Source organism: Pleurodeles waltl, chromosome 1_2 (genome assembly GCF_031143425.1).
Source record: "Pleurodeles waltl isolate 20211129_DDA chromosome 1_2, aPleWal1.hap1.20221129, whole genome shotgun sequence".
Classification (NCBI taxonomy): domain Eukaryota; kingdom Metazoa; phylum Chordata; class Amphibia; order Caudata; family Salamandridae; genus Pleurodeles; species Pleurodeles waltl.
Window position 1 is genome coordinate 92,589,617 of NC_090437.1, and position 19,226 is coordinate 92,608,842.

The window sequence follows — 19,226 nt, forward strand, 5'->3', positions numbered from 1 at the left end:
TACCTATGCTCCCTGGAATGCTAAAACACTCCAAACAAGTATTTCAAGATCCTGTGAAAGGCAGGGCCATAACTCCAAGGGTGGAGAAAAAGTACAAGCCACCGCCAACAGACCCCGTTTATACTACGCAGCAATTAACACCAGACTCTGTGGTTGTTGGTGCAGCTCGCAAGAGAGCAAACTCTCATACCTCTGGAGACGCTCCACCTCCAGACAAGGAGAGTCGCAAATTCGACGCTGCGAGGAAAAGGGTTTCAGCACAAGCAGCAAACCAATGGCGCATTGCCAACTCACAGGCACTTCTGGCAAGATACGATAGAGCTCATTGGGACGAAATGCAGCATTTCATAGAACACTTACCCAAAGAGTTCCAGAAAAGGGCACAACAAGTGGTGGAGGAAGGACAAAGTATCTCAAATAATCAGAGACGGTCAGCAATGGATGCAGCAGATACAGCTGCAAGGACAGTAAATACTGCAGTAACAATAAGGAGACACGCATGGTTGCGTACGTCAGGATTCAAGCCGGAAATACAACAAGCCGTGCTGAATATGCCTTTTAATGAACAGCAGTTGTTTGGGCCGGAGGTGGACACTGCTATTGAGAAACTTAAAAAAGACACTGATACGGCAAAAGCCATGGGCGCACTCTACTCCCCACAGAGCAGAGGCACATTTTGCAAGACACAATTTAGAGGGGGGTTTTGAGGTCAACCTACAGAAGCCACAACCTCACAAGCAAGGCCCACTTATCAAAGCCAATATCAGCGGGGACGTTTTCGGGGGCAATATAGAGGGGGACAATTCCAAAAGAATAGAGGGAAGTTCAAAAGCCCCAAAACTCCTCAAAACAAGCAGTGACTTCCAAGTCACATCCCCAAATCATAACACCTGTGGGGGGGAGACTAAGCAATTTTTACAAACAGTGGGAGGAGATAACAACAGACACTTGGGTACTGGCAATTATCCAGCATGGTTATTGTGTAGAATTTCTCAAATTCCCTCCAAACGTCCCACCGAAAACACACACTATGTCAAAACAACACATGGATCTTCTGGGACTAGAGGTCCAGGCATTGCTACAGAAAGGAGCAATAGAATTAGTACCAATCCAACAGAAAGGAACAGGAGTTTACTCTCTGTACTTTCTCATACCCAAAAAGGACAAAACACTAAGACCTATATTAGATCTAAGAACATTAAATACCTACATCAAATCAGACCACTTTCACATGGTGACATTACAAGACGTAATCCCACTGCTCAAACAACAAGACTACATGACAACACTAGACCTCAAGGATGCATATTTCCATATACCAATACATCCTTCACACAGAAAGTACCTAAGATTTGTATTCCAAAGGGTACACTACCAATTCAAAGTGTTGCCATTCGGAATAACTACTGCAGCAAGAGTCTTTACAAAATGCCTAGCAGTAGTAGCTGTGCATATCAGAAGGCAGCAAATATATGTGTTCCCGTATCTAGACGATTGGTTAATCAAAACCAACACACTAAAACGGTGTTCACAACACACAAAGTACGTCATAGAAACCCTACACAAATTAGGTTTCTCAATCAACTAAACAAAGTCACACCTTCAGCCGTGTCAGACACAGCAATACTTAGGGGCAACAATCGACACAGCAAGAGCGATTGCCACGCCAAGTCCACAAAGAGTACAAGTCAAAATAGTAATGAAACTACTAGGCATGATGTCCTCATGCATAGCTATTGTCCCAAACGCAAGATTGCACATGCGGCCCTTACAACAGTGCCTAGCATCACAATGGTCACAGGCACAGGGTCAACTTCTAGATCTAGTGTTGATAGACCGCCAAACATACACCTCGCTTCAATGGTGGAACAATATAAATTTAAACCAAGGGCGGCCTTTTCAAGACCCAGTGCCTCAATTCGTAATAACTACAGATGCCTCCATGATAGGGTGTGGAGCACAACTCAATCAACACAGCATTCAGGGACAATGGAACACTCAGCAAAAACAGTTTCACATAAATCACTTAGAACTATTGGCAGTATTTCTAGCGTTAAAAGCTTTTCAACCAATAATAAGCCACAAACACATTCTTGTCAAAACAGACAACATGACAACGATGTATTACCTAAACAAACAGGGAGGAACACACTCAACACAGTTGTGCCTCTTGACACAGAAAATATGGCATTGGACGATACACAACCACATTCGCCTATTAGCACAGTTTATTCCAGGAATTCAGAATCAATTAGCAGACACTCTCTCGGGATCACCAACAAATCCACGAATGGGAGATTCACCCCCAAGTACTACATACGTACTTCCAAAATTGGGGGACACCACAAATAGACCTATTTGCAACAAAAGAAAATGCAAAATGCCAAAGCTTCGCATCCAAGTACCCATAAGATCAGTCTCTGGGCAATGCATTATGGATGAGTTGGTCAGGGATATTTGTATACGCTTTTCCCCCTCTCCCACTCCTTCCATATCTAGTAAACAAGTTGAGTCAAAACAAACTCAAACTCATACTCATAGCACCAACTTGGGAAAGACAACCTTGGCACACAACACTACGAGACCTCTCAGTAGTACCTCATGTCAAACTACCAAACAGAACAGATCTGTTAACTCAACACAATCAACAGATCAGACACCCCAATCCAGCATCGCTGAATCTAGCAATTTGGCTCCTGAGGTCTTAGAGTTCGGACGCTTAGACCTTACACAAGAATGTATGGAAGTCATAAAACAAGCTAGGAAACCAACCACTAGACATTGCTATGCAAATAAGTGGAAAAGGTTCGTTTATTATTTCCATAATAATCAAATTCAACCTTTATATGCATCTGCTAAAGACATCGTAAGCTACTTGCTACATTTGCAAAAGTCAAAACTAGCTTTTTCATCCATTAAGATACATCTTACCGCAATTTCAGCTTACCTGCAAATTACCCACTCAACTTCATTGTTTAGGATACCAGTCATTAAAGCCTTTATGGAAGGCCTAAAAAGAATTATACCACCAAGAACACCACCAGTTCCTTCATGGAACCTCAACATTTTCTTAATACGACTCATGGGGCCACCTTTTGAGCCCATGCATTCATGTGAAATGCAATATTTAACATGGAAAGTTGCATTTCTAATTGCCATCACATCTCTAAGAAGAGTAAGTGAAATCCAAGCATTTACGATACAAGAACCATTTATTCAAATACACAAGCATAAAGTAGTTCTTCGAACAAATCCAAAATTCTTACCAAAAGTCATATCACCGTTCCACTTGAATCAAACAGTAGAACTACCAGTGTTCTTCCCACAACCAGATTCTGTAGCTGAGAGAGCACTACATACGTTAGACATCAAAAGAGCATTAATGTACTATATTGACAGAACCAAACAAATTCGGAAAACAAAACAATTATTTGTTGCTTTCCAAAAACCTCATTCAGGAAATCCACTTTCCAAACAAGGCATTGCTAGATGGATAGTTAAATGCATTCAAACCTGTTATCTCAAAGCAAAGAGACAACTGCCTATTACGCCAAAGGCACACTCAACTAGAAAGAAGGGGGCTACCATGGCCTTTCTAGGAAACATTCCAATGACTGAGATATGTAAGGCAGCCACATGGTCTACGCCACATACGTTTACCAAACACTATTGCGTGGATGTGTTAACAGCACAACAAGCTACAGTAGGCCAGGCAGTACTACGAACTTTGTTTCAAACAACTTCAACTCCTACAGGCTGAACCACAGCTTTTGGGGAGATAACTGCTTACTAGTCTATGCAAAGCATGTGTATCTGCAGCTACACATGCCATCGAACGGAAAATGTCACTTACCCAGTGTACATCTGTTCGTGGCATGAGACGCTGCAGATTCACATGAGCCCACCCGCCTCCCCGGGAGCCTGTAGCCGTTTCGAAGTTGATCTTGAACAATTGTAAATTTGTAAATATATCACCTTAAAATACGTTATGTACATACATGTTTACTCCATTGCATGGGCACTATTACTGTAATACACAACTCCTACCTCACCCTCTGCGGGGAAAACAATCTAAGATGGAGTCGACGCCCATGCGCAATGGAGCTGAAATGGGAGGAGTCCCTCGATCTCGTGACTCAAAAAGACTTCTTCGAAGAAAACAACTTGTAACACTCCGAGCCCAACGCTAGATGGCGTGATGTGCAAAGCATGTGAATCTGCAGCGTCTCATGCCATGAACAGATGTACACTGTGTAAGTGACATTTTCCATATATATAGACAGACGGACACGGACACGCGTGCACGCTATGACTGTTGAAAATTTCTATGGAAAAATGAATAGGGAAAATGTGATTCTTGGCCTCCTCTTGATGGATCATCCCAAAACTTTAGAGACAGCACTGATGTGACTGGCAAATGATTTGTAAAGTTTTGTGATGATTCGTCGAGCAGCGCCAAGAATATAGGCAAGTAAAAAAATAAATGTACAAAAACACTTTTTATATGGAAACTAGGCCCTAACTATTCGCCACTAGTGTGTGTGTGTATATATATATTTGACATTATTGCAGTCTGATTTTCTGTTAAGCAAATTGCTTAATATGTGATTTTGACCCCCGGATTTTTATTCCTGTTCCTGGTGATTTTTTTAAAAACCGTTTTGGATGTTTTACATCTGTTGGATGTATTCTTGTGGGCTTTCTGTCATCAGGAATCAGTCTTGTGGAAAGTGCCAGAACCAAAACACATTGAAGTCCCTTTTTGTGACAGTGTGGGTAACAACAACAATTAATTGATATCTTTTGGTTATGAACTTTTTGTAACGAAAATGACAAGATTATGACTTGAGTTCTTATGTTTTTTACTTTTACATGGAAGATACTAGTTCATTTGACCTTGTGAGAGCCCTAACTCTTATTAGAACATTGGACTGCTGGGGGCTCCATTGAAAACAATGGAGTGCTGCGGGCTTTTACTGGCCGGTAAAAGCCCGCAGCGCCAACATTCCAATGTTCGCTTTGTTCACAGCAACAGCTGTGAACAAAGCCTCACGGAGCCCGAGGGGAATGTAATCCCCTCGGGCTCCGTGAATTTCTTTTTTTTAAATAGAACATTCTCCCCTGAGTGGCAGAATGTTCTAATAGCCTTAGAACCCGCCGTAGCGGGCTCTACCGGCTATTAAAGTCCCTCTCCCTTGTTAAATGCCCTCGCCTTCGGCTCGGGCATTTAACGCGGGGAGCGGGCCCTTAATAGCTGGTAGGGCCCGCTACGGCGGGTTCTAAGGCTGTAATAAGTTGCCTAAATTATTACTTTGGTATTTAACTCTGAGTTGCTTGCCTCTTGTTGGATGAAAGTCCATGTCTTTAATAGACGGTTTATTGCTTTCATAGTTTCATAGACCACTTGGGAATAACAGTGAATAAACTTAAATTTGATTTTTAAGACATTCTATTTGTTCATTGACTTTTATTGCTGTATCTTCGTGATTAATTGGTCCACTTGTTACACTGATTACTGCTTTGAGGAGTTACATATACATGTTTTTTTAATATATATCTGCAGTACTGTATACCGAGTGTTTGTGTGTTTTAACGTTGAGCCCAAATTACAGAAACCAGTGACTGCGAGTATCGATGAGTAAGTAATAGGGATGGTATTACACCAGACACTGTACATTTAAGCTTTAGAATTTTGCAGTATGCATACTAACATTTGAAGCATAGGGCAGTAGAGAGATTTTACATAAAGGCTTATTGGGATAACAGTCGACAAGTTCAAATGTTGTAACATAACCTGCCCCATATCTCCTTTTTCTCCATATGCATTTGGCTGTTATATGGTAGCTGCATAGTGACTAATTTGTCAGTAATTTATTTTATACTTATTCATGTTGAATGATTTGAACTTTGTTATTTCAGGGAGAAACTTATCCGGCTTCAGCATGAGAACAAGATTCTGAAGCTTAACCAAGAAGGCTCTGATAATGAAAAAATTTCCTTGTTGCAGAGCTTATTGGATGATGCAAATATGAGAAAGAATGAATTAGAAACCGAGAACAGGTAGGGTGAAATTGACTTACAGTGTACTGGAGCACATCAGCTAGTGTCACACTGCATGCCTAGATGGAGTGAAAAATTCTATCCATTTGTCTTCCAAATGAGCATAAGCACTTACTGACAAATTGCGGAACTGTGACTAAAGAAATACATTTTGCACTTTAATATAACAGTCATGAAGCGTTTGATGAAACTATTTAAAACAATTGAACAGTAGGACTGTCAAACTTTGGGGAAAGCATGTGTGGCTGTTAAGCAATAGACATGCTTTGTGTCTACAAAAATACTCCTTTAGTTGTACTACATATAAAGAGCTAGCTTCCTACAGATACCCATGGACCTATTTAAGCGTAGTATCAATCTTTGGGCCCCTTTGCTCACCAGCCTATTTAGTAATTCTTTGTATAGCAAGATTCCGAGCTCTTGGACACTTCTGGTAATTGTTCCAATTTTTAATAAAAGGGGACCCCAAATAGCCTAAATGCTACCATCCAATCTCCCTTATTGATAGCACTGTAAAGATTCTTTGGAGGGTAATCTTTAGCTTTAACCATAACAACATTCTGTCCCCTCATCTGTACGGCTTTCATCTCAGGCTAGGTACAGTGGAACAGTGCCTGAACCTGCACCTGATTGTGGGCAAGTACGCCACCGCTGTATCTGGCTTTTATGGATCTATCTTCTGGATTTGACCACGTGAAAAGGACTAAGCTATGGCTGTTTTAATTAGATTTGAGTGTGGAAGTCACTTTAGTGATTCTTCTACATGATTTGCATGAGAACTTAGTGGCTACGTTGTGGTACGGCTGAGCAGGAGAAACTTCTGACATCTTCCCTCTAGCTAGTGGAGTGCATTTTGGCACCTTGGTTATCTGTTATTTACATTACTGAATTGAGTTCCCATTTGGCTGTTGCTACTAGTGAAGTCTCAAATTAAAAACCCCTCTGTTCTAGCATTACTCAATGCTGATGATACTATCCTAGTGGCAAGGACCCCAACAGCTTTGCACCTCTTGGTTGAATCATTTGACTTCTTCATGAGCAGTCCAGATCTATCAACCAATTTTGTTAAATATCATATAATGCTGTGTGGCCCGAAGAAGAGGCATATGGTGTACCTGCAGATTGGTGATCACTCCTTGAGTTGTGTGAGGAATTTAGGTTCGATGGCATGTGTGGCTGGAGATACACATGCTGTGCATCATCCTGCAATCTAGTGTTGGGTCCGTATGTGTGCAAGTTGTTTTATTTTGAAGAAGTTTCTCGAGTCATGAGCTAAAGTGACTCCTACTTTCGGTGATAGTGCGCAATGGCTTCAACTCCATTATTAGATTGTTTTCTTTCTTCCATCAGGTTCGGATGTGTTTGTCAGTGCTCTGGTTCCAGACCGTTTTCTGGCTCCCTTCGGTCCATTGTTCATCCTTATACTCAACGCTTTTGTTTTAATTTGCATTTTACTCTCATCCTTTGAAAACAGAAGCAAATAGTCACACATCGATTCTACAATTATTTCTACATGCAGCCTTCAGGCCTCGCCCATTCAGGCCTTTTCTCATCTAATCGGATTTGATCAACCTTGCGCTGCTGATGGAATGGACACTGTTTTGGTTCTGTCCTAGCTGTCATGCCAGATACTTGCATACCAACCTTCATCAGGTTTGTAATCTGTGTCTCCAGATCACAACAAGGAGAAATGTGAGGCCTGTCGATCATTCCGATCGAAGAAAACACTGCAGAATCGTCAAATGCATCAAAAGGAAATGCAGCACAAAGAGCAGGAGGAGACGCACAACATCTTCGGTCACCACGATGTCGAACAACAGGAAAAACTGCACAAGGCCTCGGCAGCAGAGGAGGAGGCCTTTTCCATTCCGGACTCCAAATCTGATCCTGAGATAGTTTGGTATGCATTTACAAGACCTTCCTTCAGGACAGCAGGCAGTGAGTACCCATGCCCCTGTCCAACCCACCAAAAGACATTCAGCTCAGTCTGAAAGCATGGCTTCTTAACAACTACTGCCAACAGCCATGGTAGATACTTAACACTCGCTGAGGATGCCCTACCATCGGGCCAGGCACTGAAAGCCTAGCTGAAACTTTCCATATCCCCATTGAGTCCATAAATCTTGGTACAGAGTCTGCCAGCTACTGCATCGGCTGCGACCGTTTTGGCTTCTGCTGTTTTGGCTCTGATCACCTCAGCGCCAAAATAAAGGCCATGCACTGCACTGAAACCCTCCATTTTGGCACCAGAGCCACTACTAGAGACAGAGACTCGATCCGAAACAAAAGAAAATCCGCATCCAGCCCTTAACTGGAAGGATTTTGGCAAAGGCAGTGCAGACGGCTCTTTCTCCATCCATGCGCCAGCTTTCTTTTGGGGAGCCATCGATCTTCCTACACCTCCAAAGAAGCGAAAGGACTGTGCCACCAGTCCTATTCAGCCATTTTTGCCTACTTCTCGTCCCCACCTTCTCTACCTCCTTCACTAGCACCATCTCATTCACCACATCACTTTAGTGATAAAGGTGACATCACTCCACAAGGCTTGCCGCAAGCATGCATTGAGGATTAGAGAGGGACTGATGAACAGCAGCCCATATATCCATGGGGCACACATGACATTGACTCTCCAGGGGATACTGACCCAGACCTCTACCCCGCCAAACCTCACACCCTGATGATGCAACATTCTTCCAGGAGCTTATTGCTAGCGCGGCAACATACCACCAGGTCTCTCTACACAAGGGTCTAATTGAGGAGTATTTTCTTTTTGAAACACTATCAAACACCAACAGGGCATGTCAATATCTCCCATGTTAAAAGGCATGCTCCAACTGTAGGATGAGATTTTTCGGTGCGGGCAAGTGTTATTACACCAACTATGGCTAAAAAGTACAAACCTGCATCCTCAGACCCACCTTGCATCACGGGCCAATACCCCTGTACTTGCTGGTAGTCTCTAATGCCTGCAAACGTGCAAACTCACAAACAGCAGCAGATGCCCCTCCACCAGATAAGGAATCTAAACTTATCGAAGCGTCAGGGAAAGTGGTTGCAACACAAGCAGCCAACCATTTGTTCATTGCAAACACCCAATTATTGTTAACACGGTACGACAGGGCCCATTGGGAGGAAACGGAGGAACTCTTTCAGCATCTCCCTGATTAATATAAAAAAGGAGAGTTATCACATAGTACAGGAGGGCAAGTTTATCTCAAATAACTCTATCAAATGTGCCCTAGACTCCTCGAACACAGCCGCCAGAGGAATCAACACTAGCGTACTGTTGCGTAGTCACGCTTGGCTGCGCATATCTGCTTTTAAGCCAGAAGTGCGACAAACACTTCTAAATGCACCTTTTGATCAATATCATCTGTTTGGTCCCCAGGTGGACCAAACATTAGACAAAATGAGAAAGGTCACAGAGTTTGCTAAATCTATTGAGGCATTACAAACCCCCCACTCCTTTTGGTCCTTTATGGTGTCCCACAAATAAGCACAGCACTAATTCTGCACCGTCAGATGCCTCTACCCCCTCCTGCAGGCAACAATATCATGTCTCCCCTTCAAGGGGATACTACAGAGGCACATATAGAGGGAATAATTCCAAGAGTCGTGGAAAGGTTGCTTCCCCTCGCACTGCACCCTCCACCTCAAAACAGCGACTCTTTCCTCATTCCCCCTGATCATTTAACACCTGTCAGGGGAAGACTACAACAGTTCTATCACAAATGGAGAACAATTTCAACAGATCAGTGTGTATTGGATGTTATCCAACATGGTTATTGTACGGCACTCTTAAAAACACGTCCAAACATCCCACCCTGCAGACAAAGTCTCTGCAAAGAAGTACAAACTCTTTTGCCCAAAGGAGCCATAGAACCTGTCCCTCCTGAACAACAAGGCTCCGGAGTATATTCACTATACTTCCTTACTGCCAAAAAAGGACAGTTCACTATGGCCTATATTAGACCTCAGGCCACTAAATCATTACATCCTATCCTATCCTATCCAGGAAAAGGCTGGCGGTACGGGGAGTCGCGGGCCCCTGGGGGCCCCGTGCAGCTTTTCACTGTCTGCTATGCAGACAGTGAAAAGCTCGACGGGTGCAACTGCACCCGTCGCATGGCTGCAACACCGCCGGCTCCTGTGTTGCGGCCGAGATCCCCGCTGGGCCGGCCGGCGGAAACTAGGTTTCCGCTCGCCAGCCCAGCGGGGATCTCCAAACAAATGGCTGCGGCGGGGGTGCGGCTGCATTGGCGGCCGCCCAGCGGTCCGACCTTGGCGGGCAGCACTTTGGCTGATCTGTGTTGAATGCCTGCCTTGATTAACTAGCACTATGTAATTGTACCTTTGAGATAGTTACTGCTTTCTAACGCATTCATAAGAGTAGAAATCTACAGGAAGATGTATTCTTTTTCTCTGTCATTGATACTTTTGGGTCCTCTCCACCAGCTGAGTGGGGTGTAGAAAAAGTGTCCGGAAAAGACTCCACTGTGCTGGTTGGTTGTAACCGGACGTCTCCCGACGCCGGTTTTCAAGATGACGCGGAAACTGACGAGGAATACCCCGGGGGCACCCGAGGAGCTCTGGACGTCATGACGTCAAACGTCATGTACGCCAGAGAGGAAATTGGAAAGAAAAACGCCGACACGGAGGAGGGCAAAAACGCCACGAGAAACTCCAAGAGAGACGCCGACAGAGACGCCGGCCGAGGCGCGAGAGACGCGACGGAGAGAATCTTGGGGAAACCCTCACGGGAGGAAGACGAACGGGAAAACGCGCACCCGACCGAAGCGCATTCCCAACCGACGGACGAGCCCCGCCGACGAAGAGAGACACCTAGGGAGCCTCCCGCCCCTGATCCAGCAAAGTCGGGAGACTACCAGGAAGCCGGCCGCGTCCCAGGAGGGGCGTGGCCTTCAGAGGTACGATCACCTCGTAAATGGGAGTGGGGTACCGGGTGGTTCTTAGGGTTTTGGGGAAATAAGGGAAAAGGGCTGAGGTCCCATAAGGGAGGGGAAACAGTGTAAAAAGGGAAACAATATATCCCCTAACATCACCGAACCCCATATCTAACTACCTGTTAACAGATAAAGAAAAGGGACTTCCACAAACGTATTGTGGTATGGAGGAGGCACGACTAAAGTAAACCCCTCACTCCTGCACTCCCGCCGACCCTCACCAACCTACTAAACCTAAACAACCCTATATAATTATTTAATCTCCACTTACCTGTATTCTTTTCTTCTTTATTTTGGGGAGCCTGGGCCGCTGACACCTGGGAAGACCGGAACTTCTTAAGCTGGACCAGACATCACCCAGAACCTTATCAGAAGCCTAAAAGAGAGGATAAATAAAAAAGGGGACTTTATTTTTTTTTCGTTGAAAGACTAAATCAACCCTGTCATTGGGTGAAGACGATGAATTCATCCTAGGCCCAGACCGAAATAAATTCCTAAAACCCCTGAACACGCGTCTGTCGCCTTAATCCAATATCCCTTCAACCCGGGGCAAAGAACCCTTCACAGTGGTGTCAGAAGTGGGATATTGGACCAGGCGACAGGCAGTCCACGACCATGGAGGAGAAACCCACAATATCAGATATGATGCAGCAGTTGGCCGAGGGCAGAGGCATCTGCAAATAGTGTGGGAAGAGCAACAGAAGGAGGCTAAAGTGGAGAGGGAGGCCCTACAAAGCGCGCTCAAAAGTCAGGCCACTATCATGGCCAACAATCAATTGGTTCATGAGACTGCCATCAAAAACCTCACGGATACCATTGCTGCTACCCGGGTACATCCGAATGTGCCCAGTTCGGTCCTGCAACGGTACCAGGAAGGCGAAGACCCGGATGCCTTCTTCACCAATTTTGAGCGAGTTGCCACTTCCGCCACCTGGCCCCAGGAACGATGGGGTCAATATATTGCCACATTATTAACAGGAACCCTCCAAGCGGCTTATCAAGCCGTGAACCCCGGCGGAATAACTCCCTATCAGGACATTAAAAAGAGCATCCTAGAAAGGGTGGGTTTTGATTCAGAACATTACAGAGTCCAGTTTAGAAAAGCCAAGTGGGGGCCTTCCGAGAACCCCCGAGCCCTCTACTTCCGGATCAAAGATCTGGGCCTCAAATGGTTAGGTCCCATTGGAACTAATAGGGAAGACATCATTGAGATTGTCCTTTTGGAACAATATCTAGACGCCCTACCCCCCAATACGTGTCACTGGATCAAACAACATCCAAACCCAGACACTAACACCACCATCGAGCTAGCCTGTGCCTTTCACCGCTCCCTCGAATTCAAAATCCCCCCCCCCCCCCTAGGTCAACGCCTAGCCCCATTAGTCCGAGTCCCAGTTCATCCTTATCAGTGGGGCGAAGAACCAACGATGATGTGGGGAAGATGCGAGGATTGGAGAAGCCGTATGTTCAACAACCACAGTGTTTTAGTTGTGGTGAATGGGGACACATAGCCCGGGTTTGCCCCCTAAAAACAGAAAAACCCGAACCAATGGAGATAGGAATTACTAGGGGAAGAGTCTTTTATACCGGGGGAAACGACACCCCCTATAAAAAGAAACTTGTTATTAATGGAAGACCCACCCTGGCCATCATTGATTCAGGATGTAGTCAGTCCGTAATCCGGGCTGACTTACTTGACAACCCTACCTTTACTACAGGTCTTACTGTGTCCATCTGCTGTATTCATGGCGAAACCAAGGAATATCCTCTAAGCTGGATGACCCTATCATGGGAAGGAAAGGAAAATCCCATAAGGATGGGGGTAGTGGAACAGCTAGTGGAAGAAGCTATAATTGGAACAGATTTTACAAAATTTTCGGAGCTTCTGGATAGTACCCGACATTCTGAAAAGTTGAATACCTGGTGGAAAAGTGCTCCCTTCTATAATATACCTATACCTTCTCCATTAGACCGGTACAAACCCTCCCGAAGCGAAAAAAGAGCAACCAGAAAGACCTACGCAAAGGAAAACACGAACCCCGGGAAGGTAATTTCACCGGTTCTTACCCTTACTAACCTTCCCCCTTTTCGGAGTTGCCAAAGAGAGGATCCAAGTTTGATTCATGCCTGGAAAAATGCAAGACCCCGGACCCTCCAAGATAAAGGGCCATCATTCACAATAGTCAAAAATCTATTATATCGAGTCACTAGCAATGACCGAGAAGAGAAGAGACAATTATTAGTCCCCGAACCCTATAGACAACAAGTTCTACACTTAGCACACAGTCAGCCAGGGGGAGGCCACTATGGGAGGGAAAAAACGGAAGAGTATCTGTTGAGGAGGTTCTATTGGCCGGGTGTCTTTTCTCAAATTAGGAAATTCTGTCAACAATGTCCTAAATGCCAAATGATGGATCCTGGTACAAGGAGAAGAGCCCCGTTACAACCACTTCCTATCATAGATATTCCCTTCTCACGAATAGGAATGGACATTGTTGGTCCTCTCCTACCCTCTTCCCGAGGGTACCGTTACATATTAGTGTTGGTGGATTACGCTACAAGGTATCCCGAGGCCATCCCTCTTAGTAGTATTAACACCAAGAGTGTTGCCCACGCCATGATATGGTTCTTCTCCCGAATTGGATTTCCCCGAGAAATCTTAACGGATCAAGGCACCCAATTCATGTCCTCTTTGATGACCCAAATATGCCAACTTTTGGGGATCAAACAATTGCGAACGTCGGTTTATCATCCACAGACTGATGGCCTGGTGGAAAGGTATAACCGGACACTGAAAAATCTTCTAAAGAAATCTATCTCCGAGACAGGGAGAGACTGGGACAGGAAGCTCCCCTTAGTATTGTACGCGGTCAGAACCCATGAGCAAGCGTCAACGGGCCATAGTCCGTTTGAATTATTGTTCGGGCAGCAGCCCCGGACCTTATTAGACATGGCAGCGGAGTTATGGGAGGAGGAGGATGGGGAAAAGACCCTTCTGAAATATACCCAGGAATTAAAAATTCACCTACACACGGTGTGGGAAAACGTAAGTGAAAACATGGAGAAAGCTCAAGAGAAACAGAAAAGGTATTATGATAGAAATGCCCAGTTGAGGTCTTTTTCCATAGGGGATAAAGTGTTAGTGCTTCTCCCCAGTTCAGACAACAAGCTGTTAGCAAAGTGGCAGGGGCCATATAGTGTGACAGGAATAATAACACCCGTGACCTATAAAATTCAGCTCACCGGTAGCCCCACTAGATCACAGATTTTTCACATTAATCTATTAAAAAAATGGGAAGAACCGGTGGCCGACCCAGTCCCAGGATGTCTGGTCAACACCGTTAAGGAATTAGAAATAGGGTGGTGCCCAACTGATCGCCCTAGCGGGCACGAGGTACCAGTCATCAATACAGACATCTCGGTTCAACAGCGCAAACAGTTAAACAAACTCCTCGATAAACATACACAGATGTTCTCTCTGATACCCGGAAGAACCAAGTTGGTACACCATCAGATCATAACCCCTCCGGGTAAAATAGTGCGGCTACGACCTTATCGTATCCCCGAAGCTAGGAAGACCCTAGTAGAAAGTGAAATAGAGAAAATGCTAGACCTAGATATTATTGAACCTTCTCAAAGCCCCTGGTGTTCACCTGTGGTATTGGTGCCCAAACCAGATGCGTCTATACGTTTTTGTATTGACTTTAGACAAGTCAATTCCATCTCCCAGTTTGATACATATCCACTTCCAAGAGTAGACGAACTTTTAGAGAAATTGGGGAAAGCTAAATACATGTCTACTCTCGACTTAACAAAAGGCTACTGGCAGATCCCCCTCGCCCCAGAAGATAGAGAAAAAACGGCCTTTGTTACCCCCTCCGGACTGTATCATTTTAATGTTCTCCCTTTTGGGTTGCATGGGGCACCCGCCACCTTCCAACGCCTCATAGACACCATTCTACGACCTCATACCGGTTATGCTGCCGCATATCTAGATGACATCGTCATATTTAGCGAGACATGGGAAGACCATTTAACACACATAGGTAGAATCATTACCGCATTACGAAAGACTGGACTGACAGCCAACCCGTCTAAGAGTCGACTGGCCTTTAATGAGATCTCTTACCTGGGCTACCACATAGGGAAAGGGGTACTAAGACCCCAAATGAATAAAATTGAAGCCATTCTACGCATCAAATCTCCCACCTCGAAAAAGGAGGTCCGTTCTTTTTTAGGCCTGGTAGGATACTATCGACGGTTTATACCCCATTATTCCACCTTGGCCGCCCCCCTGACAGACCTTCTGAGAAAAGGACAACCCAAAACCATCACTAGACTAACCCCCGGTCAATATCATAGTTATCGTACCTTACAGAGATGCCTCACTACTCAACCGATTTTGAAATGTCCTGAGTTTAATAAACCCTTCCATCTTCAAACGGATGCCTCCGACGTAGGATTGGGGGCCGTCCTTTTTCAGAAAGATGAAGACGAAGTAAATCATCCCGTGGTCTTTATTAGCTGTAAACTGTTTCCCAGAGAACAGAAATATCCCATTGTCGAGCGTGAGTGTCTTGCCATTAAGTGGGCAATCGAGAGCCTCCAATATTATCTTCTGGGAAGGTCCTTTCTATTGTATACAGATCATGCTCCCCTTACCTGGCTCTCGAGGTATAAAAACACCAACAATCGTATCCTGAGATGGTTTATCGAGCTTCAACCTTTCTCCTTTCAGGTTTGCCACCTCCCTGGTGATCTTATGGGTCAGGCCGACTATTTATCACGATTCCCGGGACCTCTGGGGCTCGAACAGCCCCATTCAAGTGAGGGGATGTGTAACCGGACGTCTCCCGACGCCGGTTTTCAAGATGACGCGGAAACTGACGAGGAATACCCCGGGGGCACCCGAGGAGCTCTGGACGTCATGACGTCAAACGTCATGTACGCCAGAGAGGAAATTGGAAAGAAAAACGCCGACACGGAGGAGGGCAAAAACGCCACGAGAAACGCCAAGAGATACGCCAAGAGAGACGCCGACAGAGACGCCGCCCGAGGCGCGAGAGACGCGACGGAGAGAATCTTGGGGAAACTCTCACGGGAGGAAGACGAACGGGAAAACGCGCACCCGACCGAAGTGCATTCCCAACCGACGGACGAGCCCCGCCGACGAAGAGAGACACTTAGGGAGCCTCCCGCCCCTGATCCAGCAAAGTCGGGAGACTACCAGGAAGCCGGCCGCGTCCCAGGAGGGGCGTGGCCTTCAGAGGTACGATCACCTCGTAAATGGGAGTGGGGTACCGGGTGGTTCTTAGGGTTTTGGGGAAATAAGGGAAAAGGGCTGAGGTCCCATAAGGGAGGGGAAACAGTGTAAAAAGGGAAACAATATATCCCCTAACATCACCGAACCCCATATCTAACTACCTGTTAACAGATAAAGAAAAGGGACTTCCACAAACGTATTGTGGTATGGAGGAGGCACGACTAAAGTAAACCCCTCACTCCTGCACTCCCGCCGACCCTCACCAACCTACTAAACCTAAACAACCCTATCTAATTATTTAATCTCCACTTACCTGTATTCTTTTCTTCTTTATTTTGGGGAGCCTGGGCCGCCGACACCTGGGAAGACCGGAACTTAAGCTGGACCAGACATCACCCAGAACCTTATCAGAAGCCTAAAAGAGAGGATAAATCAAAAAGGGGACTTTATTTTTTTTTCGTTGAAAGACTAAATCAACCCTGTCATTGGGTGAAGACGATGAATTCATCCTAGGCCCAGACCGAAATAAATTCCTAAAACCCCTGAACACGCATCTGTCGCCTTAATCCAATATCCCTTCAACCCGGGGCAAAGAACCCTTCACATTGGTGAATAGCATACTCCAGAGCCAAAACTAAAGGGTGGAAGGAGTAAGGTCTTGGGAGCTATGCTGCCTTGGAATGGCTATAGTTTCAGATGTTGCTGTCATACCCTAGAAGTAGGCAATACCTCTATGGCCCCCAAAAACGAGCACAATTAGATGTATGTGGGTAATATTTGGTAATGGGAGTCAACCTCTAATAAGTGAAACATTTTCAGTGTGTATTAGGTTGAGTTTTTTTTCATGATTCTCATTTTCTTAAAAATTAATGAGCCAGCCAACAAGTGTTTCACCCCTTGTGCAGAGCACATGCCTGGGGCTTTCAAAGGCCAATAGGATGCTTTGTTGAGAGAGGGATTCCAGTGGTGGACATCTGCCAGACTGCTGCATGGGAGTCCTTGCAAACCTTCCCTGGGCAATACTGTCTTGTAAATCCACTCCTGGGATCCTCCATGTTTTGTAAGATACTGCTTTATTATTTATTCAAAAGGTGATGATTCTACAGGTAAAAAGATCCATCACAAGAACACGTTTTGTATACTTTTAACACCCTTTGTAATGGATACTCTTAATTGCAGATTCCTCACCGCCCTCTCTTCCCAACATTTTCATGGTCTTTTAGGTTTCCGTAAAGGTCCCAAGTTAGGTTTCCCACATTGTCGTCCTTTCATTTGTATCAGATTATTTGCGTCTTAGGGTATAAAAGAGTCACGGGTAAACTGATGTAATCGCTCTAATATGGCACCTATATACAGCTATCCCTTTTGGAGGGGATGCAAGGCCACTCTAGAGTCCGATGGTACCTTTCACCAGCGGGGAGGACCTTTTGCTATGAAAAAGTTATGGGTTCATTCTGGCGTCTAGGGAAATCCAAAACATGAGGATACTCAGGTTAGATAAAGTTTTGACCAAACTTAAACACATTTGTTTCTATGCTACTTTTTTCTTCTATAATTTTGTGACTTGTAAGCCAAACACAAATATCTGTTCTCCATTTCATCGAAGCAAATAATCTCCCCAATAAGTCAGGCACTTAAACCTTTGTCACCATAAACGTGAAAGGCTGTTTGTTATTGCAGAAGTGGCTCTGAGCACTAGTTTAGTTTTCTTCTGTTTCCTTTACTGTAGTTCTTGGGCTTGCTTATGCTTCCTATTTCTTCCCATAGGTCTCATCTAGGTTAATCGATTCTCAGAATATTGAGAGCTGAGCAATGTTGATTTAAGATTGAGAAAATTCTACTTACCTGTCTGTACTCAGTCAAAACCATATCTCCACTGTTGAAGCACATTCACCCTCAGTCGATTGCGGCCAGAAGTTACCACTGTGTGTACCTTAGCATTACAATTTTACTATAAAGACACTGCTGCCAGTCCTGCTACTGAGGTTAGAGGCTTCGAAAAGAGCTGTAAGCAGAGCAGTAACTAGGGAATGAAATATGAACTCTTCATCCCATCCATTTCAAATGATAGTAGATGGTCAGTAGGGATGAAGCAGGTTCCTTAGCTCCTTTTAAATAATAACCACAACATTTTTAGACCATATGAACATAGCTGTGGCTTGCATGGTAGCCCAGAAGTTAATTTGGCTTTAAACATGTTACTATTGCACAGCCCTCTTCAACTCAGGTAAAGGTGGTATGCAAATAATGCTGCCTGTTAATCTCATTCATCCATTGCAGTCCGTGGTCTGCGTCATCATACTTGTGATTCCACTTACGTGTTTTGATTTCATTATAGGCAACAACCAGAACCTAGAGTAGTTCCTCACAAATCAAACCGTCAACACTCGTGAGACATAGTTCTCTCAATGATTCTCATTACTTTCACAAATCTATTAAGTTGTTTATATATTTTTCTTCTTCTGTGAACATCTTCACTGAAAAGCATACATGACTCAAATATGTTTGCCATCTTCAAATGCTGTCAGTTATTGAAAGGCCTTTTGGAACATTGAACTGGTCAAATGGATTCCTCCTGGTGCATAGAGTGTTGAAGGATAAAGAAGCACAGAGAATATATTAACTCTGTGTTTTCCACTTGTTCGAATCATCCTTGAAGGGCTCAGATGTATCCTTTCTTTCCTTATGCTGTGTTGACTCATAGGGTCAATATGCAAAATGTTCTTGCAGATCATGACTGGGCTGTAGATGTTTCCAAGGCTTCTTAGTCCTTTCAAGTTATATGGAGTGTTTTTTAGAACCAGCCAAGCAAAGGTAAGCTGTAAAAGCATAGAACACCTTACAGAAAGCATGATCTACTGATTATCTTAAAAACGATTTTTGTGTGATCTATTTTCTTGAATCTGTATGATCATTGGTGTTCATCTTTTCATTAAATG

At 44.6% G+C, this 19,226-nt stretch overlaps 1 protein-coding gene across 2 annotated transcripts in view; it reads left to right on the forward strand.

The window, feature by feature from the left end:
* LOC138297109 (protein Hook homolog 3) overlaps positions 1–19,226 on the forward strand; it is an 803,252-nt gene that overhangs the window by 473,932 nt on the left and 310,094 nt on the right. For both annotated transcript variants that reach the window (XM_069236612.1, XM_069236608.1), the window contains exon 15: positions 5,920–6,060. In XM_069236612.1, the coding sequence (XP_069092713.1) occupies positions 5,920–6,060 (141 nt within the window). The remainder of the gene's footprint in view (positions 1–5,919; positions 6,061–19,226) is intronic.